The 22,364-nt window shown below is 34.6% G+C and overlaps 1 protein-coding gene across 3 annotated transcripts in view; it reads right to left on the bottom strand.

Annotated features, from left to right (window-relative positions):
* LOC126914653 (vascular endothelial growth factor receptor 1) overlaps positions 1–22,364 on the bottom strand; it is a 71,301-nt gene that overhangs the window by 6,405 nt on the left and 42,532 nt on the right. For 2 of the 3 annotated variants that reach the window (XM_050718855.1, XM_050718856.1), the window contains exons 15-22: positions 22,165–22,324; positions 19,041–19,141; positions 18,317–18,467; positions 9,823–10,047; positions 8,617–8,785; positions 5,494–5,764; positions 3,123–3,454; positions 109–214 (exon numbers count right to left, since the gene is read on the bottom strand). In XM_050718855.1, coding sequence (XP_050574812.1) covers positions 109–214; positions 3,123–3,454; positions 5,494–5,764; positions 8,617–8,785; positions 9,823–10,047; positions 18,317–18,467; positions 19,041–19,141; positions 22,165–22,324 — 1,515 coding nt within the window. The remainder of the gene's footprint in view (positions 1–108; positions 215–3,122; positions 3,455–5,493; positions 5,765–8,616; positions 8,786–9,822; positions 10,048–18,316; positions 18,468–19,040; positions 19,142–22,164; positions 22,325–22,364) is intronic. The other variant, XM_050718857.1, reaches the window with a different exon arrangement.

The following is a 22,364-nucleotide window of genomic DNA, read 5'->3' as shown; positions in this document are numbered from 1 at the left end:
TCCATATGTGTTATACAGAGTGGCCATAAATGCACGTAGGATTTTAGAAATGAAATTTTAAAGTAAATAGATTGGCAGATACCAAGAAATTGTTAACATCAAACTCACCGCTTTTACGCTTTCTTCTAATAATTCGCCAATACCCTGTACCAATTCTGTGAAACTCGGACGTAGGGTAGGCTTGGCTTTCCAACATTGCAGCATTATGTCGTATCTGTAATATATTCACAATATTAGATTGTAATATTATAATACATACAGGATGTAAAGATATACGAGAGTAAAATTGTTTGTTTTCTGTTTGAGAAAAAGAAGCTTTATAGCCTCAGGTTAATTAAAAAATAAGAAAAAATATTAATTGTTTTATCCATTATATATGTTAATAATAATATATTACAAAAATGATATATGATATCTCAGGCTATCTTGTGTCAAACAGTGTTCTGTAGATAATATGTTTATAGACAGTGGCGTCCACAAGAAAGTTTAAAGAGTAAGCTAGGATAAAACATTGCAATTTTATAAAACTAAACTATGATTAACAAGAAAAATAAATGTATAATATAAACGTGCATCTTAGAATACACAAATGTACAGAAAAGATGTTTAATATAAATTTTAGTTATACTCATATACAAGTATCAGTTTTAAACATTCTTCTGTCTACCACTATATGTAGATACATGTGGGTAAAGTATGAAAAAAGTGTGCAAAATTTATGAAGTCATATGCTGATTGTATTATATTTACTAGTGTGATTCAGTAGCTTGTGACTGTTGCGGGCTAATTAAAATATTAAAATATTTCTTAATTAAAATATTCTTAAGATATTTCTTTTCGCTTTCTTAGGTTTTTCTCCAAAAGCGCTAACACTACATAATAAGAAAAATTTGTGGCACATATACATATATGTATACGTGTGTACATAATATAATTTTTTTATAACAGAGTTACTGAAAATATCCGATATGTACATACACGTCCAAATACATTAGTAATTCTGTTACAAAACGATTCTCTGTTATTTTTAATGATATTATGATATGCGGAAACGCTTAAGAAATGAATTATTTTGTTCCGAGGGACACATATTATGATACAATTTTCTTCATAGCCATATTTTTCGAGATTTAGATGTTTCCGTAATTTTTTAACATGAATCTATCTTTCTATATGTTAGTCGATGCATTTTTTTTTACTCCGTATAAAAAAATGTAGAGGTATTCGTATACGAAAATATTTCAGTTTTAATTTCACCAAAATAAGAGGCAAGTAAAACAAACGCAAGGAAACTGTTCTCTCCTTCCGCATGCTATTGAAACCATCGACACAGATTTCGCAGACACTCTTTTCACCGATAACATCATTAACTAACTGACAGTATTAACACAAGGAAGTAAGGGAGGAGCTTTACTTATGTAGGAATAGTTATTGGAGTAGTTAATGATTGCTGGCCACTTTACAGTGCTGTGGAAGCCGAATTAACAATGTCCAAACCTAATACAGACCATGGATTTGATATTGATTTACGTTGAAATTTCATACAAACTTAGCGTAAATTAATTGAAATCAAACTTATAACAATAACTTATTTACTTGTTAGCCAGCTTGTATTGCATATTGAGCTTGGGTTAATTCTTTCTAATCCGGCCGCCGTAAGGCAACCGATTATCAAATATCTGTGATAGTAAATTTACACAAGTAAAAATTCTTTTTTATTTCTCTGTACTAATATTGCCAAAGCTATTGTCGGTGAAGTCTGGTATCAGTGAAATCTTGTCGAAGAATTGTCGGTGAAAACAGTTTCAGGGATTTCAATGGGACCTGCCTTTCTTTCTCCATATGCAAAGTTTTACAAAATTAAAACTAAGAATTATTTTAAATCAAGCATTTTCGGATTCAAATATCTACAGAATGATCAGTTCAAATCTATAAATGCAAATTATTCATACACTACATGTTGTAGAAAAATATAATTTAGATAAGCAGTTTATAGCTTCTGGGGGGGGGGGGGCACAATCTGGTGTAAGTGCTTTTTTTCGAGATGGACGCGTTATATGAAGGTGACATACATTTTTTAAAATACAATTATAGTTGCTTTAATGCACCGATCGACGCAGATCGTTATTCTTTACAAAAGAGTATCAACCGATTTATACACCAAAACTACTAGTCTAGCAGATATTTTAACTTTAATTTGTCAAATTTAATGTATGGAACATAAAAGTGAAGCGGTATTCCAGTGTTTATATTGTCTTTCATAAGATGCGTTGATTAATGAACAGAACCATCGTTATGCAACACGGGCGATTTCAAAGCTACATAAAATATCGCAAAGATTCATCGTGAAATATATAGATATTTACAAGCTTGAGTAGGTACGTAAACTATCTTATCGTTTGGGGACTAGATACATTGTCAGAAAAGAATTTAATAGATCGGATTGTCCTTATGCGATTCTTTGGTCCTTATGCGATCAAATGGATCGCAAATGATCCATTTTTGAGGTGGATAGTCGGCGGCAACGAAAAATGAATCTTTTATAATACTATGGCAAAAAAGTCATCATGGTCAATGGACAAACAAGGTGAACCACCATTATCAAGTCCAAAAGCAGATCTTCATCCGGAAAAGGTTGTGCTGCACGCATGCTAGGGTCATAAGGGAATTCTACATTACGAGCTACTTTCAAAAAATCAAACAATTAATTCGGATGTAAATTCGGACTTGAATTGGTAAAGGTAGTCATCTTAGGACAATGTAAAACCGCATATGTCTTTGGCTAGTAGGCAGAAATTGATACATTTTGGATGGATTGTCTTGTCGCACTTTCCAATTATCATTTATTCTAGTTCTTACAAAACTTCCTTAACGATTAATTCCTAAATATTCAATTTCTTGGAAGACTAAAAGGAGTAAATAAAATAGTCTTTCGGTCAAAGATCTGCAAAATTCTATAACAATGGTATAATAAAGCTATCTAAAAGATGGCGAAAGGTTTATATCAAAAATCAAGAATACCTTACTGAATAAAGTTACATTGAAAAAAAGAGAATCGTTTTGTAATTTGACTTTGAAAAAACGACACGAACTTTTCACTCAATCCAATAAATTAAACTCACATTTCAGAAGTAGCATATTCCGGTTGCTCCAGTCTGTATCCCTCAATCAGTTTCTGATATTGTTTCTCGGCTTCCATTCCGGGATAAGGTGTCTTAGCCAATGTAAAGAACTCCCATAAAACTATACCAAATGACCAGATATCCGATTGCGTTGAGAAAATTCGATCTCTAATCGATTCAATGGCCATCCATTTTATAGGTAACAGTCCACCTCCTTTCTTTTTATAATTATTATCCTTATACATAGTTTTTGCTAGGCCGAAATCACAGATTTTCACTACGTTGTTTTCGGCTAATAAGATATTTCTCGCGGCCAAATCACCGTGTAACACCTACAAATGATTATTAAATTATATTTCAAGCAAATGATTTTGTTTATATTTTTCATTTATTGATATTCGTAATTTAATTAGCGAATTGATGAGGTTATTGTCTTCCCCATTTCATACTACTTTTATACTGCGCTTTAAAAATTTTTCTATTATTTTTGATAGCTTAGAATTATTATTAGCTTATTTCATCAGATACATTTTTTAGTTATCATGATATATTTCAAGTTTCATTTCGCATCCATTTACATAACTCGAAACCCACACGTGCGGGAACTTGGAAAATGACCACACTGGTTACATGTAAGTTTACTACCACTACCATACATCGACATTCATCATCTAATCTATGAACTACTTCTAGAACTAGAGTTACATAAATCATGTTTATTGAAAATGAGTGACTTTGAGCATCTGAATTCTATATATGTATATATATATGTCGGAGATGAAAGAACACCGGAACCTTCCCTTTGGAACTTTGGGAAGACCCCTTAGTACTGTAATCTAGATTCCACCATAGCTGTATTAAGAAATTGTTGCCATTCGATCTGACTGTATTTATTTGAGATTTATGATAGTGACCAATTAACAGTAACGTCAATTTCCCTCACACTCCGAACGAAGACTTTTCTCTACGAATCCGATGATCTCGTGCCCTTAGACACACCCATCATAGTTTTCCTCGACAGCGTCACCATGACGGAGAGACACTCTCTTGTATGATCTTATCAACGATTGAAGTATCATTCTTACGCGTAGTGATTGCTCCATGCTTTAACATTGAGTACAACTTAGACGCTAAAGAAGAGTAGAATTCGTCATTCCGTTGACCGCAGATTCGTTATTGAGCTTAGGATCATTGTCATTAGCTTCTCAAGCATCTAATTATCGCGATTATTTGTCAAATTCTATTATAATCATATTTGCACTAGTAAATATCTCCTCTATTGCATAATGATAACGTCTAATGCAAATGGGGATTCGTTTCACGCCCTTAACCCCAACTCTAATCTTAACGTCAACCTGACATATATATGTAACATATATATATATATATTATAGACAAGATTTTGGTTGTGGTCTCTTGTGGCGGATAGTGCCTTACGTTCGATGTTGTGGCTGGGTCTTTGTATCCTGACTATGAGGAGTGATGTGTTACTACTCTCGCTTATTTGATACCGTTGTGGTCGGTATTTGTGATCACATCAAGATACGAAAACCCAGATACATCGAGTGTTGATAATAAGTGACCGTTAATAAATTTTAAATTACAACGGAGAAGAAAATGTTTAATACGTTAAAAATGAAATGTAGAGAACGGAGTAGAAAAGGGCCATGATGTTTGTAAGAATGCGAGCAATAACATTGTGCATAATTACTTTTCATGTAAGCATATTCCACCACAAGGGACCACAACCGAAATCGTTCTCTGTTCTTCTCTATAATTTATGTATGTACATATATAAAATTGAGATGCTCAGAGTCAATCCTTTTCAATAAACGACATGATCTATGTAACCCTAGTTCTAGAAGCAGCTTGTAGATTAGATGGTGGATGTTGATATATAATAGTGATAGTAAGCTTACATGTACTGTTACAATGTGTTGCTATCCAAGTTCTCGTGTTTGAGAGTTCCAAATTAAGTGAATGACACTGTAGATAATTCTTACATACAAATATTTTCCAGTTAATCTTAATCTAATCTATTTATTAGGTCATCTCGTAAGATCGTGCCGACTTTTGTGTATACATTTCATGTGTCGATTTATAAACATACGGCGATAAGGGATCAATGCACTTAAAAAATGGGAAGAAGTTGTACAACGAGAGGGAGATTACATTTTTTCATGAAACTGAAAGGTATGTAAACAATCTTAACATATATACCGCTCGAAAAATGGAACGAACTTATGGGATGACCTAATAGTTTACATTCTCCAATAATTGTGACGTAAATTATAAACAGATTTACCTTTTACTATTTTATATACATAGCAAAATAAACAAGTAAAAAAGAAGAGAAATTGTTGAAATGTACCTTTCTTTGGCTAAGATATTCCATTCCTCGCGCTACTTGGAACGCCCAGGATAACAAATCCTGCGTGCAGATTGGTTTCAAATTGTGATCTTTGTAATCACCGCGATAATTAGATCTCCATCCCGGTTGAGAGGAATTATTACTAAGAACACAGCCATCCGGCGACATACTAATTCCTTGAGAATCCGTAGTAGAGGTTTGATATGTTGCCGATTCGGTGGCTGAATCTTCGCTACGACTGCGAGAAAATGACAATGCCACGTATTTTATCCTGTCGCATGAACAAAAGAGAACACGAATTTGTTAACCGTAACCCCATGCACAGCATCAGTAGTTTTATATTATAATAGCAGGGTTATGGATCAAGGGTGCAAGGAAGCAGAAATGTGTAATAGTTTACTAATTGTGTGTAGCGGTAAGTTAGAAAACATGGGACATACAAGAACAGTAGAGCTTCCTATATCCAAACTACATTTTTCCATATAAATAATCATTGCTCGGCTATAGTTTGCGAGATATTCGCAAAAGGGCTTAAATGAAAAGATTAGGATTATACTAGATCCTGGTACGCGATCTGACGGTAATCATATTGTTGTATAACTCAATTTAATCCTGATTCATTGATGGTAATTATTTTTAAATAAAGAAGATATAAAGAAAATGAAGCAGAGGAGAAAAATATGTGTATATCAAATGTATAAATCGATTGGGCTACAATCAAATTGGCGGCTCCTTCTTTTCTTCACCCATTCAGTAAAGCGGTAGGAGAAAAAAGCTCTTTCCATAGCTTCTTTACTCTGATGAACTCTACAACGGCACAAGGGTACTATCAGCAGGCTAGTCGCCATTATTCACATGTATATATAGGGTCCGGCCGAATAACACGTAAAAGTGAGCACGTCGTGATTCCTTATAGAAAAATAAGAAAATAATATAAAATAAAATTTTCTCATTTTCGGCTTAATTTTTGATAAAATCGAGTTTGAGAATTTATCAAGTATATTGAATATGGCTAATTAGGATAAACTAACCTCCAATTAGTACTTACATGCGTACGATAAATTTTCAAATTTATTTTTTCGGAAATAAAACATCTTGAAAAAAAATTTTATTCTGCATTTTCGACTTATTTTCACATATAGAATGACCTCCTGTCGATTATTTACTCCTGCCTAGTTTGGAATTAGCCATACTTGTTTTCAAGTATACTTGATAAATTTTCAAACTCGATTTTCTAACCCGAGAATAAAATGCTTTATTTTATATTTTTTAATCGATTGATATGGAATGTTGGACTTTATTTTGATTTTCAAAACGGTAAACATGCGATAATTCATTGAAAACCGTCATTGAAAAATTCCTTATAGGACAAAATTCTTTTAAGTAAATTGTTAAATAATATTTATAGTATGAAACGTAAATTGTTTTATAATTTGAAAACTTAGCGGCGATGATATGTATGAGGAAAAATTATTCAAAATGTAAATCTGGACAACATATTTAAAAATTACCGAAATCGGCGAGTTAATATTCTAATCTACATAATTACTCAACTCCGTTACGAACTTGATTTATATGAACGGAATTTTACTTATTGCCTGATTAATTTAACTTTGATTTTCTATTAACTGAACAATTGTCCAGTTATATGAACATCTAAAATGTATCTGTATCTACTTATATTTATATTTAGACAAATGATTTTTGTCGACATTTTGGCAATCCGACGAATTCAAAGTTGCATCGATGCAAATAGCCATCACTTCGGACATCTCTTATTATGCTGCAAGATTTGTTGTTTATTTTCTATTTATTGCCGAATGACCTTGCATTAAGGCTCGTTGAAATTGTAATTAAAATAAACATTCTCTCTTCTACTAGGAATAAAAAGCTATAGCAAATAATTTAAAAAGTGGGGATGATTTTGAAATGATTGAAAACCCTCAATCTACAAAAATATCATTATCGTCATACTATAGCACACTCTGTACCATTAAACTATTGTAAAAAATGTTACTCCATATCTGTAGAAAGAACGGAGATATTTAAGGTGATCAGAGTTATTAACTCAGTCAGTATTGTATGAAGTATGTGTTATAGCTATTTTGGATATTCCATATCTTTCTACATATTGTATTCATGCTATAGTCTAGATTTTTTATAAGTGCATCAATATCCGCAATCTAGTTATTAGCAAATGTTCTATTCCAGCGAAAGAATGTTCGGACAATAGGAAACTCGAATATTATGGTATTCGATTGAAGGTTTGGGATACGAGAGGTTTTACTGTATGATTTTTTCGTTTTCAAATATTCTAATGTTAAACACAGTGTTGCATTCCGAGATTAAAATATTTATAGGATACTGCTAATAGTATTGTTAGAATATTAACATACAATGTGGGAGTTGGTTATTTTATACATATAGATTTTAATTGTACACATTTTCATTTTCACGAGCTGCATTCAATCGATCATTTAATTGTGTAATGGAATAAAGCAAGCAATTATCAACGAGTATATTAATAAATAGGGATATTATTATGATATTGTAGTATCGTAAGGAAAAAACCTGATTAGAGATCGATCAAAACAATGTCGTCTGTCCTTCGGTTGTTAATTTACATAGGGAAAAAAGCCTATGTGACTAAAGTCACGTAGTTCTTGCGGAGCGTTAACAGGCTGGGAGTAGAGAGAGGAAAAAGTAACGCTAATGGAGGGGGACGATTTCGGTTCAAAGAGTGTTGACCGAGAGGTCAGAGTGTGTGAATCGAGAAGTGAGAGTGAGTCGAGAGGTCAGAGTTAATCGAGGAGTCGAAGAGTAGAGTTATTAGCGTTGTTGAGAGATTGAGTGGTTAGCGTTGTGGAGTTGCGTGAGTTACTAGCGTAGCTGAGAGATTGAATTGTTAGCATCGTCCAGTTGCGAGAGTGGTCAAATTAGAGTAAGATTGTTACATTTAGTTCCAAATTAAACAATCATCGTTTTCTGTCTAATTAATATCTGTATAACTAATTTATTGTAAATAAATTACAAATTATAAATAGTATCAGGAAAAATTTATACCTAAATTTCTGCGATACTACAATATGAGTATTTATGTGGAAGTGAAAAACAAAAGCAAACCTGTTGTTGCTGCTAACACTAACAGATCTAGTTAAAAGATCTAAACCGATAGTAGGATCGAATTTGTCAGTTGCAGGATCAATTTGGTTGATGAAATCAGCCCTGTGTCGCAGCAAATAATTGTGCAAATTTCCAAATCGGCAATATTCTACGATCACTAATAATTCACCTATTAAAAGAAGATCAGAAAACTATCAAGATTAAAGCTTAAACTCCACCTAAAAAATATTATTATTTCTCAAAAATGAGACTTCAGTCGAAAAAATTCAAATTTCATTTCAAATATTATAGTTAAAAAATTCAAATTAAAAAAAAAAAGTTTCATATATTTTAACCAAAATTTAATAATTAAATAAAATTAAATTATTAATAATGAAATATACAAATTTATTTATTGTTTGGTAATATTAAATTCATATCTAAGAATTGACTTTCTCTTACAATGAATATTTCATAAAGACATAAAAAGTATTTAAAACATTAAATTTTCAAGGAACATTATTCAAGTGATGATAGAATCGCTTAGATTTATAGGTATGGTTTAAAAAGATATAACATAAACTTTGCAAAAATAATGAAGGAAAATTCTATTAAGTTTAAGAACTAGGTCTATTTACGCGAAAAACGGCCAGCAAGCTCCAGATACAGATTTTTGTGATTTTATCTATTAAAATATATCTAAATTAATATTAAATTAATACAAAGAGTTTCTGTTCCTGCGATTGTGATGTGTTGATACGTATAATTCCATTCATAAGCATTAAGACACTTGCAAAGAAACAAGGTACTTAAACCTGACAAATTATTAGGTTGATATTTTTAAAAAATGAGACCAGTCGAAAAAATTTTATTCTATATTTTTAACTTATTTTCAAATCTAGAATAATCCCCTTGATTATCCTCTCAAGCTAGGAATTAGGCAAATGTATACTGTAGACTTGACAAGTTTTTAAACTCGATTTACTCAAAAAATTGTGCTACAATTTTGTTATTCTTGATTTTTCTCTTATTTTGAGCCATAGAATTTATTGAATAATTTGGGGCCACAGGGTATAGAGTCTTTTTCAGCGATTTTATAATCACATTAAACATGGTAGCAACTTTTTGATTCAGCTTTATTTGTTATGCAAGTGCTGCGATATACGGATGCTATACGTCTTACTGTAGTGTTTCTTGTGAATCCTAGATCTATTATAAGATACGTACGTTTAGAAATGTTTTTCGTGCAAGCACCGAGAAGATTAACGACGTTCAAGTGTTTTCCAAGGTGCACCATAATTTTCAACTCACTGGCAAGCGCACGAACACAAGTTGGAACTGTTGTTCGCCGAACCATTTTTACAGCCACAGTCGTTATCGGTTCGTTCTCACAAATTCCTTCTGCTTCCGCTTTCATAACAACGCCAAAAGCCCCGCTTCCTAATTGTTTCCCTGTTAAACGTTTTGCATAATCAAGGTATGTACGTACCACCAAATTCAATTTCGCTATAAAAGTAATATAATTAATACCTACAATTTCGTAACTTATTTGACATAATCTTGTTTAAATTGGAAAAGCATTATAATACTAATCATGGTTGGACACTTTTTGTTTGAAATAGAAATAATGAATGAAATCTTATTTGAGAAATTAATTATTTTCAAATGATTTATTTGCCAAATATTTGATTATTACGAATAATAATAATAGATCAAATAATTATTCATAATAAAATAACAAATTTATTCGAAGATGAAGTTACTTTCAAATCAATTACAATCTCATTCGAAAAATAAAATATTTCTAAATATGTTTGCTAATTATTTGATTATTTCACATAACAATACGGGATAGAGGATAACAAACAATTGTTTTTCGTGAATAAGAAACATATTAATGAAGTATTCATCGTCGAAACAGGTAGATATTGAAATCGGAATGGAACACGGAGTGGGAAGTAACCGAGGAAGAGCTGTGGGACGCGACCAGAAGGATGGTCTCCCGCGGCGTGGCGCCGGGCCCGGACGGGATTCCGGGCCGGATCTGGAGAGAAGCAATGGGGGTTATGGCTCCCGACTTCGGCGCATCTACACGGAAATGCCTGAGGGAGGGAGTCTACCCACAAGTGTGGAGCACGGCGAGGTTGGTCCTGCTCCGCAAGGAAGGCCGACCGGCGAACTCGCTGTCGGCATACCTTGCTGGAATACGCTGGAATACGACGATACCTGCTGAATCGTCGCCGCCCGTCTGGAACGACACATGTTAGGACGGGTACCGGGTTAGCACGACAGCCAGTACGGCTTTCGGAAGGGACGTTCGACGATCGACTCGGTCAGGCGCGTACGGACACTCACGGAAGACATGGTTTCCCGGGACGGCGTGGCGTTGGCAGTGTCTCTGGACATCACCAACGCGTTCAACACCATGCCGTGGAGCAAGATAGTGGCAGCCTCGGAACACTTCGAGGTTCCTACCTACCTCGTTCGGCTGATCCGCGCCTACTTCGACGACAGGTGGGTATGCCAGCAGCGAAGGGGAGGAAAGGCGGCCCGTCGAGCGCGGCGTTCCGCACACCGACAGGATGATCCAGGTACTCACGGGACACGGCGTGTTTGGGGAGTACCTAAAGAAGATCGGAAGCGAGGAGACCGACACCTGTTACCACTGCGGGGAAGGCAAGGGACGGCGCAGCACACGCTGAAATTTTGTCCGGCGTGGGAGTTGTCCCGCTACAACCGCCCCGTTACAACCTGCGTCGCGCCATAGGCGAGTGCTTGGCCTCTTCAGCAGTCGTGGAGGCGATGCTGAACGGGCCACAGGAGTACGGGCTGTCCGCTTCTTCTACGAGCAAGTTACGCTCGCAAAGGAACGGGCAGAGAGGGAAAGGGAGAAAAACTCTCACCCTTGTAGGGTAACGCATCGCAGAAGGATGAGAGTCAAGTGGTCCAGAGCCGCTTCACCGCCATTTCAACAGGCCGCCACTCGAAAGGGCGATGGCGCCAGGGGCAACGGTTCCTTTAGCACCAAATTTAAGATTCAGGCAAACTTTTAACAAGAGGACGCGGGAGGGGGTGCAACGGAAAGACAATTCGATCGAGGTCCCCGGAGCACTCTTGACTCGTTGCGTTATTTAGTTTGCGTTTGTCGTCAGGTGTTCTATGACTCTGCCATACTCTTCTAAGCCTACGTTTTTCTACGATTTTTTTTAATATGTAATGGGGGTATTCATGTTTATTGATATAACTCTTAGTAGGTGTGGAAGAGCGGATAGCGTTTATTATGCTGCTGTTTAAGTATCCCGCGGCTGTTTCAATATCTTCATTAGTTTTTAAGAATATTAAGGATGGTGTCGAATGATTAAAGACTTCTCTAAAGAGCTGCCAGTTGGTGAGTTGGTTATGAATAAAGCCATTAGGTGGATTTTCGATAATTGTTGAGCTAATTGTTGCAATAACGGGGGAATGATCTGAAGAGAGTTCCGCCGAGGAGTTGATTTGGACATATCTAGGCGAGATATTTTTAGTTATGAAGAAGTCGAGTAAATCGGGGATTTTGTTAGTGTCAGTGTGCCAGTATGTGGGTTCATATGTGGTGAGGTAGTTGAGATTGTTGATGGTTATGCTTTTCAAGAGGTTTTTGCCTCTTGCTGTGACAAGTCTGCTGCTCCATTGGGTATGTTTGGCGTTATAGTCTCCTCCAGCTATGAATCTATTGCCTAGGGCGTCAAAGAGGCTGTCGAAGTTCTCTTTAGGAATCGAGTGTCTGGGAGGGCAGTATACTGCTGAGGTGGTGATTGTACCATGGCAGTCTTCTATTGCTACGCTTGTGGCTTGAAGGTAGTCTTTCCGGAATAATGGAAGCTCGTAATGCTTAATGCTGGATTTGATGATGATTCCGGTGCTGCCGTGTGCCTTTCCACTGGGGTGTTGGGTATGGTAGAAGTTGTAGCCGTGTATTTTGAGGTAATTTTTGTCGGTGAAGTGGGTTTCAGATATGAGCATTACGTCGATATGCTGTTGTTTTAAGAAGAGTTCTAGTTCAAATTTGTGCTGAGCTAGACCGTTGGCGTTCCACAGAGCTATACGCATTGGTTTTATTTTGCTTCTGTGCGTATTAATTTATCCATGAAGAGTGCAAGTAGTGATAGCAAGTTGTTAATTTGCTCTGTTTGCTTCTCGATTAGTTTTTCGAGTCTGGTGAAGTGGTCTGTGGGGTGGGAACACTATTTTCTGAGTGTCCATTGTGGGTTTTCGAGTTGTTTATGTTTCCTTGTGCTGCCTGGGCATAGGACATTGATGGTGTGGTGAATTTTTGGGGTCTAGGTTCTTGTTTGGTTATCTCCTTGGGTCTGAGTTTTGGGTACTTATTATTGTGTAGTGTTTTATAGGCTAAGCATCCTTTGTAGTCCGCAGGATGCTCTCCTTGACAGTGGATGCACTTCGCGGGGATTTCTGGGGATTTACTGCATTGGTCAGTGGGGCGACTACCTGCACATTTTACGCAGCGGAAATTATGGTTGCAGTATTTCTGTGTGTGTTCATACCTTTGGCATCTTGTGCATTGTACTATCTCTTTCTTTACAAGACGTGGTTCGATCTTAACTATAGAGTTCATCAGCCGGTTGACGTTGTAGATTTCTTTGTTATTATTTTTTTGTTTTATATCTATGAAAAATAGCGATAGTGGGTTTTTTTGTGATTCTATGTCTCATGTTGCTGATGTTAGTTACTTCGTGGCCGTGCTTTAACAGTTCGAACTTTAGTTCGTCTAGATCGGCTGAGTGGTGGATGTTGCGTAGCACCACACGAAATGGTCTTTCTTGCTTGAGCTGGTAAGTGTGGAAGTTAGCATTCAGGGTTTTTAACAACTTCGTTAATTTTCTGTAGGCGTCTGGGTTGGTCGGCAGGATTTTTACACTGTTGTTGCTGATTTTCAATTTATATTTCTCATCGCTGATTTCTTTTTGGGTTGTCTTTGTCATTGATTGAATGTCAATGACATCGTCAATGAAGATTGGCGGGGGAGGGGTTTTTTTTGTGTATGTTGTGTATTTACCGCTACGGTTGTGTCCATAGCGTCATCTGCCTCCAGTATCGCGAACCTGTTGTGGGTGGTCACTTGGCTAGCTGATGGGTTGGTTTGTCTCTTGCTCACATTAATCCTGATAGCTTCCAGCTTGTGTTTTCTCGTGTGCGGGTCGTTTGCAAAGAAGGGTGTATTGCCCCTTTGCCACGGGGGAGGAAGAGCGGCGTTGTTGTGACTGAGCTCCGTAGAGCCCGTTTGGGATGATTGGGCCATCGTCGATCTAGTTAATTCAATATGAAAAAATTAGTCGAGAGACTGTGCGAACACTTGGCTAGGTTTGTTAGATTCGCTTTCGACAGATGGGCGTCACGTGTTGTTTTATGAACTTCACAGGGCACTGGACACACGTCTGCACGCTTCGGCACTCACCAGCAAACTGAATGCATAAAGTTGAAGGTAAAAATAGAGTAATAGAATATTACAGTAAAAGAACTAGCCCTGCGGAATCTAGATATCATTCCTACGAACTAGAGATGTTAGCAGTTGTAAACGCCGTCAAGCATTTTCGTCACTATCTACATGGACGGGAATTTCTTGTCGTCACTGATTGTAACTCCTTGAAGGCATCCAGTAATAACGTATATTTAAATGACAGGGTTTACAGGTGGTGGGCTTACCTGAAAACTTTTAGCTTTGACATTATGTATCGTGAAGGCAAACAAATGGCCCACGCAGACTTCTTTTCGTGGAACTCCGTAGATTTGGATCACCGTACGATCAACAAAGTTACAGAGAAAGAAATTAATCTGACCGAAATCTCCGAGGATTGGCTATTAACGGAACAACGCCGCGATCCTCAAATCTCAGAAATAGTCAATAAATTACAAAACGAGGAGCTCGCGGAAGATATCGCGAATACGTATGAATTACGATCCGGTACCCATTATCGTAAAATACAAAGAAAAGGCAGAACTCTCTGCTTACCCATTGTCCTGAGAGATTTTGGGTGATCCGTTATTAATCATGTCCATCAGTCAATTATGCACTTAGGTTGGAATAAAATGCTCGAGAAGCTGTACGAGCATTACTGGTTCGAAGGAATGGCGAAGTATGTTCGTAAATTCACAGAGAACTGTCATGCTTGTCAAGTTTCAAAAGCTAGTTCAGGTAAAATACAAGCTGCACTGCATCATATACCTAAGGCCAGCATACCTTGGCATACAGTCCACATGAACATAACGGGCAAGCTAAGCGGTAAAAGTGACTCGAAAGAGTATGTTTTGGTCGACGCCTTCACTAAATTCGTATACCTGCATCATACTCGTAAAATATCAAGGAAGATGTTTTATGGACAAAGAATTCCAAGAATTTTGTCAAGGTAAACATATTGATAGCAACTATTGATATCAACTCCACTTGATAGCAACCGGTGCTAGTAGGGCTAATAGACAGGAACGTATTATGGATACGCTGAAAAATATGTTTATGACAGTAGAAACGACCGGGCGACCGTAGCAAGACGCGATTGGGGAAATACAATAGGCTTTGAATTGCACTACCAGCCGCGTGACTAAATCGAATTCATTGGAACTATTAATCGGTAGAACAACAAGACCGTACGACTTATTGCTACCCGATAATATCAAAGAAAGAGAAATAGACATCTCCGATATAAGACGACAGGCGATAAAAAATATAGCAATTAGCGCCAAATGCGATAAAGATAGGTTTGACAAAACTAAAGCTAAAATGGTTAGGTTTAATCTCGGTGATTTTGTATTGCGCAAAAATAAGGAAAGAAATCAAACCAAGTTAGATCCAAAATTTAAGGATCCATTTGTAATACCAGAGATTTTGGAAGGAGATAGGTACATTTTAAAAACATTAGACGGTAAACGATCATATAAATACAGTCATGATAGAGTAAGAAAAATGTCAGATAGTTGCGTTCCTGCTGAGTTGGATGTTTGCAGTGATGACAATGGCAGTGACAATGACGATATGAGTACACCGATCTCAGAGGATCATTAACACTAGGATCATGACATTTAACATAGTGTTTCCACACACAAACCTAGTGCGACCATACACTAGCATTCGATATTTCCACACAAGCCTAGTGCGACCATACACTAACATTCGATATTTCCACACAAGCCTAGTGCGACCATACACTAGTATTCGATATTTCCACACAAACCTAGTGCGACCAATACCTTAGCATTCAATATTTCCACACAAGCCTAGTACGACCATAAACTAGCATTCAGTGTCTCCACACACGCCCAATGTGGTAATATGATCCAACAAATTGAGATTCATCCATATACGAAATCGAAAATGATTTTTCATGTCATCACGGTCTGACTGGTAACTCACAGAATGCAACTAGCACTTTGAATACCAATCATAATGCTACTGATTTTTGTTTTATTTTATTTCGTCATTGAGCATCCGATCGAAGCTTTGTTGTTAATCTGGACCTTTGGCCTATTTGGACATTTAGTTAAATTATAAATAAAATAGTATTTAGTTGTATCGAGTTTAATGTTGGGAAAACGTAATATTTTAGATACACCCGAGGACGTGTGATAGTCAGGATGGCCGTGTCGGAGATGAAAGGACACCGAAGCCTTCCCTTTGGAACCTTTGGAAAATCCCTTAATATTATAATCTAAATTCTAATCATAGCCGTAATTAAGCAATTGTCGTCACTCAATCCGATTGTATTTGTTCGAGATAACTGGTCGCTGAACGTAGCTACGGTCACGGGATGAACGATATGTCAGCAGAGGAAGTACCGATGTTGAGGGACACGCTGTATTAACAATCAAGCCCCGGTCAGGAGCAATGTTGGTTTTACGCGGGACTGCCTAGTAACGGCGCTTGGGATGTTGTTGATATTTCCGATCAATATGTAATTGACAAATGTGGCCATATCTGTCTTTTATTTTGCAATCACCTTGGAGAGTTTACTGTTATCGTCTTGGCAGTCCGTCTGAAAGTAACCCAGTATCTGAGTAAACGTGTCTGCGTACTACAAAACATATTCTAATGTACAAAGAGTTTTCCCGTAGACCGTGGATTCGTTATTGAACCCAAGAACATTGTCAAAAGCATCCGTTAAACTTATTGTTCGTTAAATTAATTAATCGTTAAACTAATTATTCGTTAAACTTTGTAAAGACATATTTATTTGTGTAAATACAATCTTTGTTGAACATCACGATGATTGAACATAATTCTAATGAAGAATTATCACGCGCCCGAAATCCTAACGAAAACCCGACATATATAATATAATTAATTGAAATCAGCAGTTCTCTTTTTCTAAGAAAATTACGTAAAATATGTCAAATGGATATATGTTTATATGAATCTTTTTTATTGTTTTGATGTGCTGAAGTCACCCCTAAAATATTTCCCACTTATTCTAGGATACTGTATACAATTTATAAAATCATAATATTTGAATAAAATAGACTCATCCATCAGTATTTAATGTTCAATACGTTATAGATTTCAATGTAATTATTTTACTGTAATTAATGTAAGAAAGTAAATATATATTTTTATAGAATGTAAGTAGAGAAATGGAACCTCGATAAAAATTTATTGTGTGATTAGAAGATTATAAAAATGTGTTTTTCATATTGTATTCTTTGAATAATGTGTATGTTTCGCATATTTATGTTTAAAAACGTATGCAAAAATATATTACGTAGCATTTACTTATGCAATACATTCATTTCATCAAATTAATTTAATTTATCGGAAATGCGTAAAGTGTTAACAATAATAATATGTAATCGACATCAAGTGTAAGCCACGCTAAATAGTGTATTTGCAATATTGAGTGATTAAACGTAAGACGTAGTAGTTTATATTTCCAATTCGAATAAATCGGTGTGATTTATCGCATCATTATTTGTAATGTGAATCATACGATGAACAAGAAGTAAATGTACTGGAAATTTTCTTAAATTTTATAAAAAATGAATATTTGAAACGATAAACGAGCTATATTTTGTATACAAATATCATTGGTTAAAGTGTGCAAATTTGGACAGAGTGTTTGTAATTTATTATAACACAAGCTATATGTATCAGAATAATTGCACAGGTATTGTTAAATATTACATCGTAAATGATATTTAATATATTAAATTTACTATTATACCTATTTTATATGTGCATAAATGTTATAATATGTAGATAGGTATCTCCCGTACTATACAACTCCGAACTCTTACAAAATGATTTCTCTCTAAAATGATTCGAGAATGCGGGAAATCTCCACAGAACGGAACGCCACTTTTAATGTGTTCACACATCTGCATATTTTTAATCCGTCTTTAGTTCGTGGATTACTAAATCTTTGCACTCGAATCTTTTTCGTTATAGGGAAGTAGTAACTCGAAAATTTTCTCATAAAAAGTCAACGACGTTCTTACAACTGACGTAAATGAATTATGAATCAAAGATAAACTAGTTTCCTATCGCTTTCTTTTGTAGTGAATACATTTTTTCGGGAGAGGGGGGGATTGCTTTTCAGCTTTAAAAATATATTAGAGGGGGGGATTGCTTTTCAGCTTTAAAAATATATTAGACAACATATACAAATTAAAAACTTTTAGATATTTATGAGACGCAATATATGTTTAAGTTAATTATATATATGTTGAGATTCCTCACCTAATTTCAATTTTTCTCGAGGAAATTCCCATTTCTTATCGTAAGGAAGCAATTCTGCTTGATCGTCTACTGTTAACTCTGGATTTAAACATTCTACTGCTCCTTCTTCGAAATGCATCAATCCTGATTCCATTAATTCCTTTCTCATGATCTAAAAATATGGAAATGTAGGAAATGATATAATAGTAGTTATTGAAATACATATTAAGGCAACAATTGGTTATTTTTCGAAAGATTGATTAATGAAAAATTTGAGTATGGTCCTTTGTAAGAAACATTAGAAAACAAAAATAGGAAGTGAGAAAAAGTATTAAAGTTTTATTCGAAGATATTATATTAATATTTGTAAAATAGTTGAAAGAAGATAAATGATTTTCACTTATATAAAAAGAAAATTATTCGATAATTCGAACAATTTGTAGCATGACTAATTCTAATCGATTCGATATTCAAGATTCTATTGTATTTCATAATATCAGGATAATTTAGAACATTAATAGACTACTTGATTTATATACAAATTTATATTTTTAGGAACGTAATTAAAGAAATGGAACTTAGATAGTGATTTGTCCCACCTTTTAGATATTATAATTACTTTACCTCGAGTATTCTATTTATTCATCCATATTATGTGCATTCTGCGCATTTTTCACATTCAAATTTCCTACAATTTCATAAGCATTCGCGCACTACTAATTAATATTCAATAATATAGACTTACCTTTTCACGACGAATTTTGATTGTGAAGTAGGTTAACAGAGTCACCACTATGACCAATAAAACAACGATAAGCACGATCAATCCCATAGGAAGTTCTTTCCCTATAATTTTTAGAAGATAGAGTCATTAATAATTTTGGTATTTTCTCATGAGCAAGAAGATGAAAGAAACAACACAATTATCTGATAGGTATTTCCGATTATAACAAAAGTATATTTCTTTTACAGTTTTATAAATATGAGAATTACCCGAGATTAGTAGAAATAAATTTCTATCTATATATTTTACAAAATATCTACAAAATTTTTATGAAAAATTCTGAATTGATTGTTTTAACCACTCTGCTAGTTCTAGTGTTAATGTACGGTTTCAAGTTGCTACTATTTGGAAATTGTTATATACAATATATATACTCCTGCAGTATCGTGGGCAGATTGCCTAAGAAATATCGGGTGAACTATAAACAATCTTTTTTTTTTTTTGGAAGAATTTTACAATCAATTCTCAATAAGAATTATAAGTAAATTATTCTGGCATGGTACTATATCATGTATAATAAGTGGTTATCGTCTGTTTGATTCTAGCTGAATCTAATGAACTATAAACAATATTACAAGAAGTGCCGAAGTAAGTGCCGACAGGCCGAAAGGGACGGCAAACTAAATGTGTCGTCAATCCTTCAGTTGAATAGTTCCGCGGACGAAAGCGTACGTGATCATGATCGCGAACGGTTACGGAACACGTACGTGGTTTGAGAAAAGACAAAGGGATGCTGAAGGAAGAAAGACGAAATCGGCAGTCGTTAATTAAGAGTCGAGTTGTAGGAGTTGAGAGTTGAGTTGCCAAGTTGTTATGTGTTGTAAACTATTAGTTGTGAGTTGTGAATTATCTATTTAGTTGTCTTAGTTATAGCACATTACTGTACTTAATTCATGTTAAATAACCATCGTTTTCTGTTTAATCCATCGTAAATAAATCCATCTATCAATAAACTTATCATTTAGAATAGAAATCATTGGAAACCCTAATTTCTAATATTTCTGAATAAATAAATTCTATACTACCTCTTGGAATAAATTTGCAAGCAAACTCAGTAATACTAAGCTAACTATAAAAGCTAAAGTTTTGCAGATGTAACATGTTATGATATGAATACGAAATATATAGGAAAATTAAAGTAGTTTGATATAACTACAAGAAAAGTAATGATGACTTTCATTTATTGTCTAGTAGAATAGAGAATAAACTAAATATTAATTGAAAGACAGTATTTAGCTGGTGGAAGCCCTGGCAAACTTAAATTAATATTTCACGATTTTTCGATTCTGTTATCGCCAAATATTCAAGTAATGAAACTTGACAGATTCTCATGAGATTATTTCTGCCATGAACGTAAACTACTTTCCAAAATTTCTGTTTACCAGATATTCTTTTCCAACTAATACATATTCTATCCAGTGAGTATTTTCATCATAATAAATGAATATTTTGATTATTTCTTTTGTATCTACCTCATATTAGATCTGTTAAACTTTCTGATGAAAGAGGGAGAGAGAAACATTAGTGAGTGGATCATCATTCTCATATATTGTTGTATAAATAAAAAGTAAAAATCAACGAATTATAAATTGAGATACAGTAGTAGCCAATGCTAGTGTGAAATAATTTTCGATGAATAAATTGATATATGGAATGTTGCGTTTTATTCAGATTTTCTATTGATTAAAAATGGATGTGACGAATACTACACGAAGCAAAGTCGAGGTCAATTTTTCAGGATCTTCTTTAACAGATCTCCATCGACTGGAAGGCATCTGTCAAAGCCATATTATCAATGACATATAACTTTTAAATACCCTGTACATATAACATTAAACATAAGTTGTTTTATAACTTGAACACTAGAATCGAACGGTGGTTATACATTCTATGTTGACTTTGACAATATATGCCCCTATTCCGAATAATTACCTATTAATAGTATCTATTATTATCGTTAGATAATTGAATTCTCTAATTAAAAAAATCTATAATATACCACAGCTGTTATAGTAGCACTAAATAATTACGTATATTTGAACATCAGAAAATTAAACGTTAAATATCTTTATAGATAATATATATTGTCAAAAATAACCGGATATTGGTTGACTTGCTTTCTTGTCTAAAACCACCCGAAAAAGTTTAATTAAAATCGACAACTCCACTGTTGTGACCTTACCTTGTAAACAATTTACCTTGTACGACACCGAATTTGCTTGTGATCAGTTTTTGAACGATCTACGTTTATTTTAAGACAAACCATTTATCTTATTGTTAGTGCCACAACAAATAGCGAAATGTATTGTGTATATTCACAGCTTAGGGATCATAGGATTCTACGACGATATAACTTATATTCATCAAACAATACGAAAGCTGTACAACTAATTGATACTAAACTAGTTAGTACTAAAAACTAATACTTTCAGTTATAATTATCATAATTCGATACCATGTGTGCATAAGTAATAAAAAGAATAAAGTATATTCTTTCAACTTATTTTGTTGTTTAGTGTATTAATTCATATATACTATCTTTTCGCAAACTCAATAAACCCATATAGGATTTCAGTCATTCTTTCATTTTTAATACTTTTTCTTGCTAAACCTAAAGTATATCATATTTTCTTATTCTTATGTTATATTAAATTTATTATATATGGACTATAGATGTACACCATGGGCGTAAATTCGTAGTAGGTAAAAGTCAGGCTGATTCTATGATACGAAATAAAATGATAATAACGAAATTGCTTTGAAAGCTTCATTTTATAAAAAGATTGAGCTTGAAAACCTGTAAAATATAGTGCATTTGGCTAGTTTTTGATTAGACAGAAGCGGTCAATTACCAGTAGATTACTCTATACGTAACAGTAAGTCGAAAATGCAGAATAAAATTTTTTTTGCTATAAGTCTTGTTTTTCAGAAAATTATTAGCATCTCATACAACATGATTATTCTATGCTTATCAAACAAGAATGTTAGGATGTTGAAGCTTAATTGAATCAAATCACATCTGACCTTACACCTTGGAACCTATCATTAAAAAAGGTCGAGCATTTGTTATGTTATAATAAATTACCTTTTACTGTTATTGTTATGGTGGACTGGACTAATCCCAATCGACTCTTTGCTTTACACGCGTACACCCCACTGTCATTATCCTGAAGATAATAAATATGCAACTCTTGGTTGTCACGGATGTACATGAATTGCTCGCCTATTTTTAATGGTACGTCGTCCTATAAAGAATATATAATAATTATTAAATAATATATTGTA

Source organism: Bombus affinis, chromosome 3 (assembly GCF_024516045.1).
Source record: "Bombus affinis isolate iyBomAffi1 chromosome 3, iyBomAffi1.2, whole genome shotgun sequence".
Classification (NCBI taxonomy): Eukaryota; Metazoa; Arthropoda; class Insecta; order Hymenoptera; family Apidae; genus Bombus; species Bombus affinis.
Note: the sequence above shows the minus strand (reverse complement) of the source record. Positions and strands in the feature narration are given on the sequence as shown.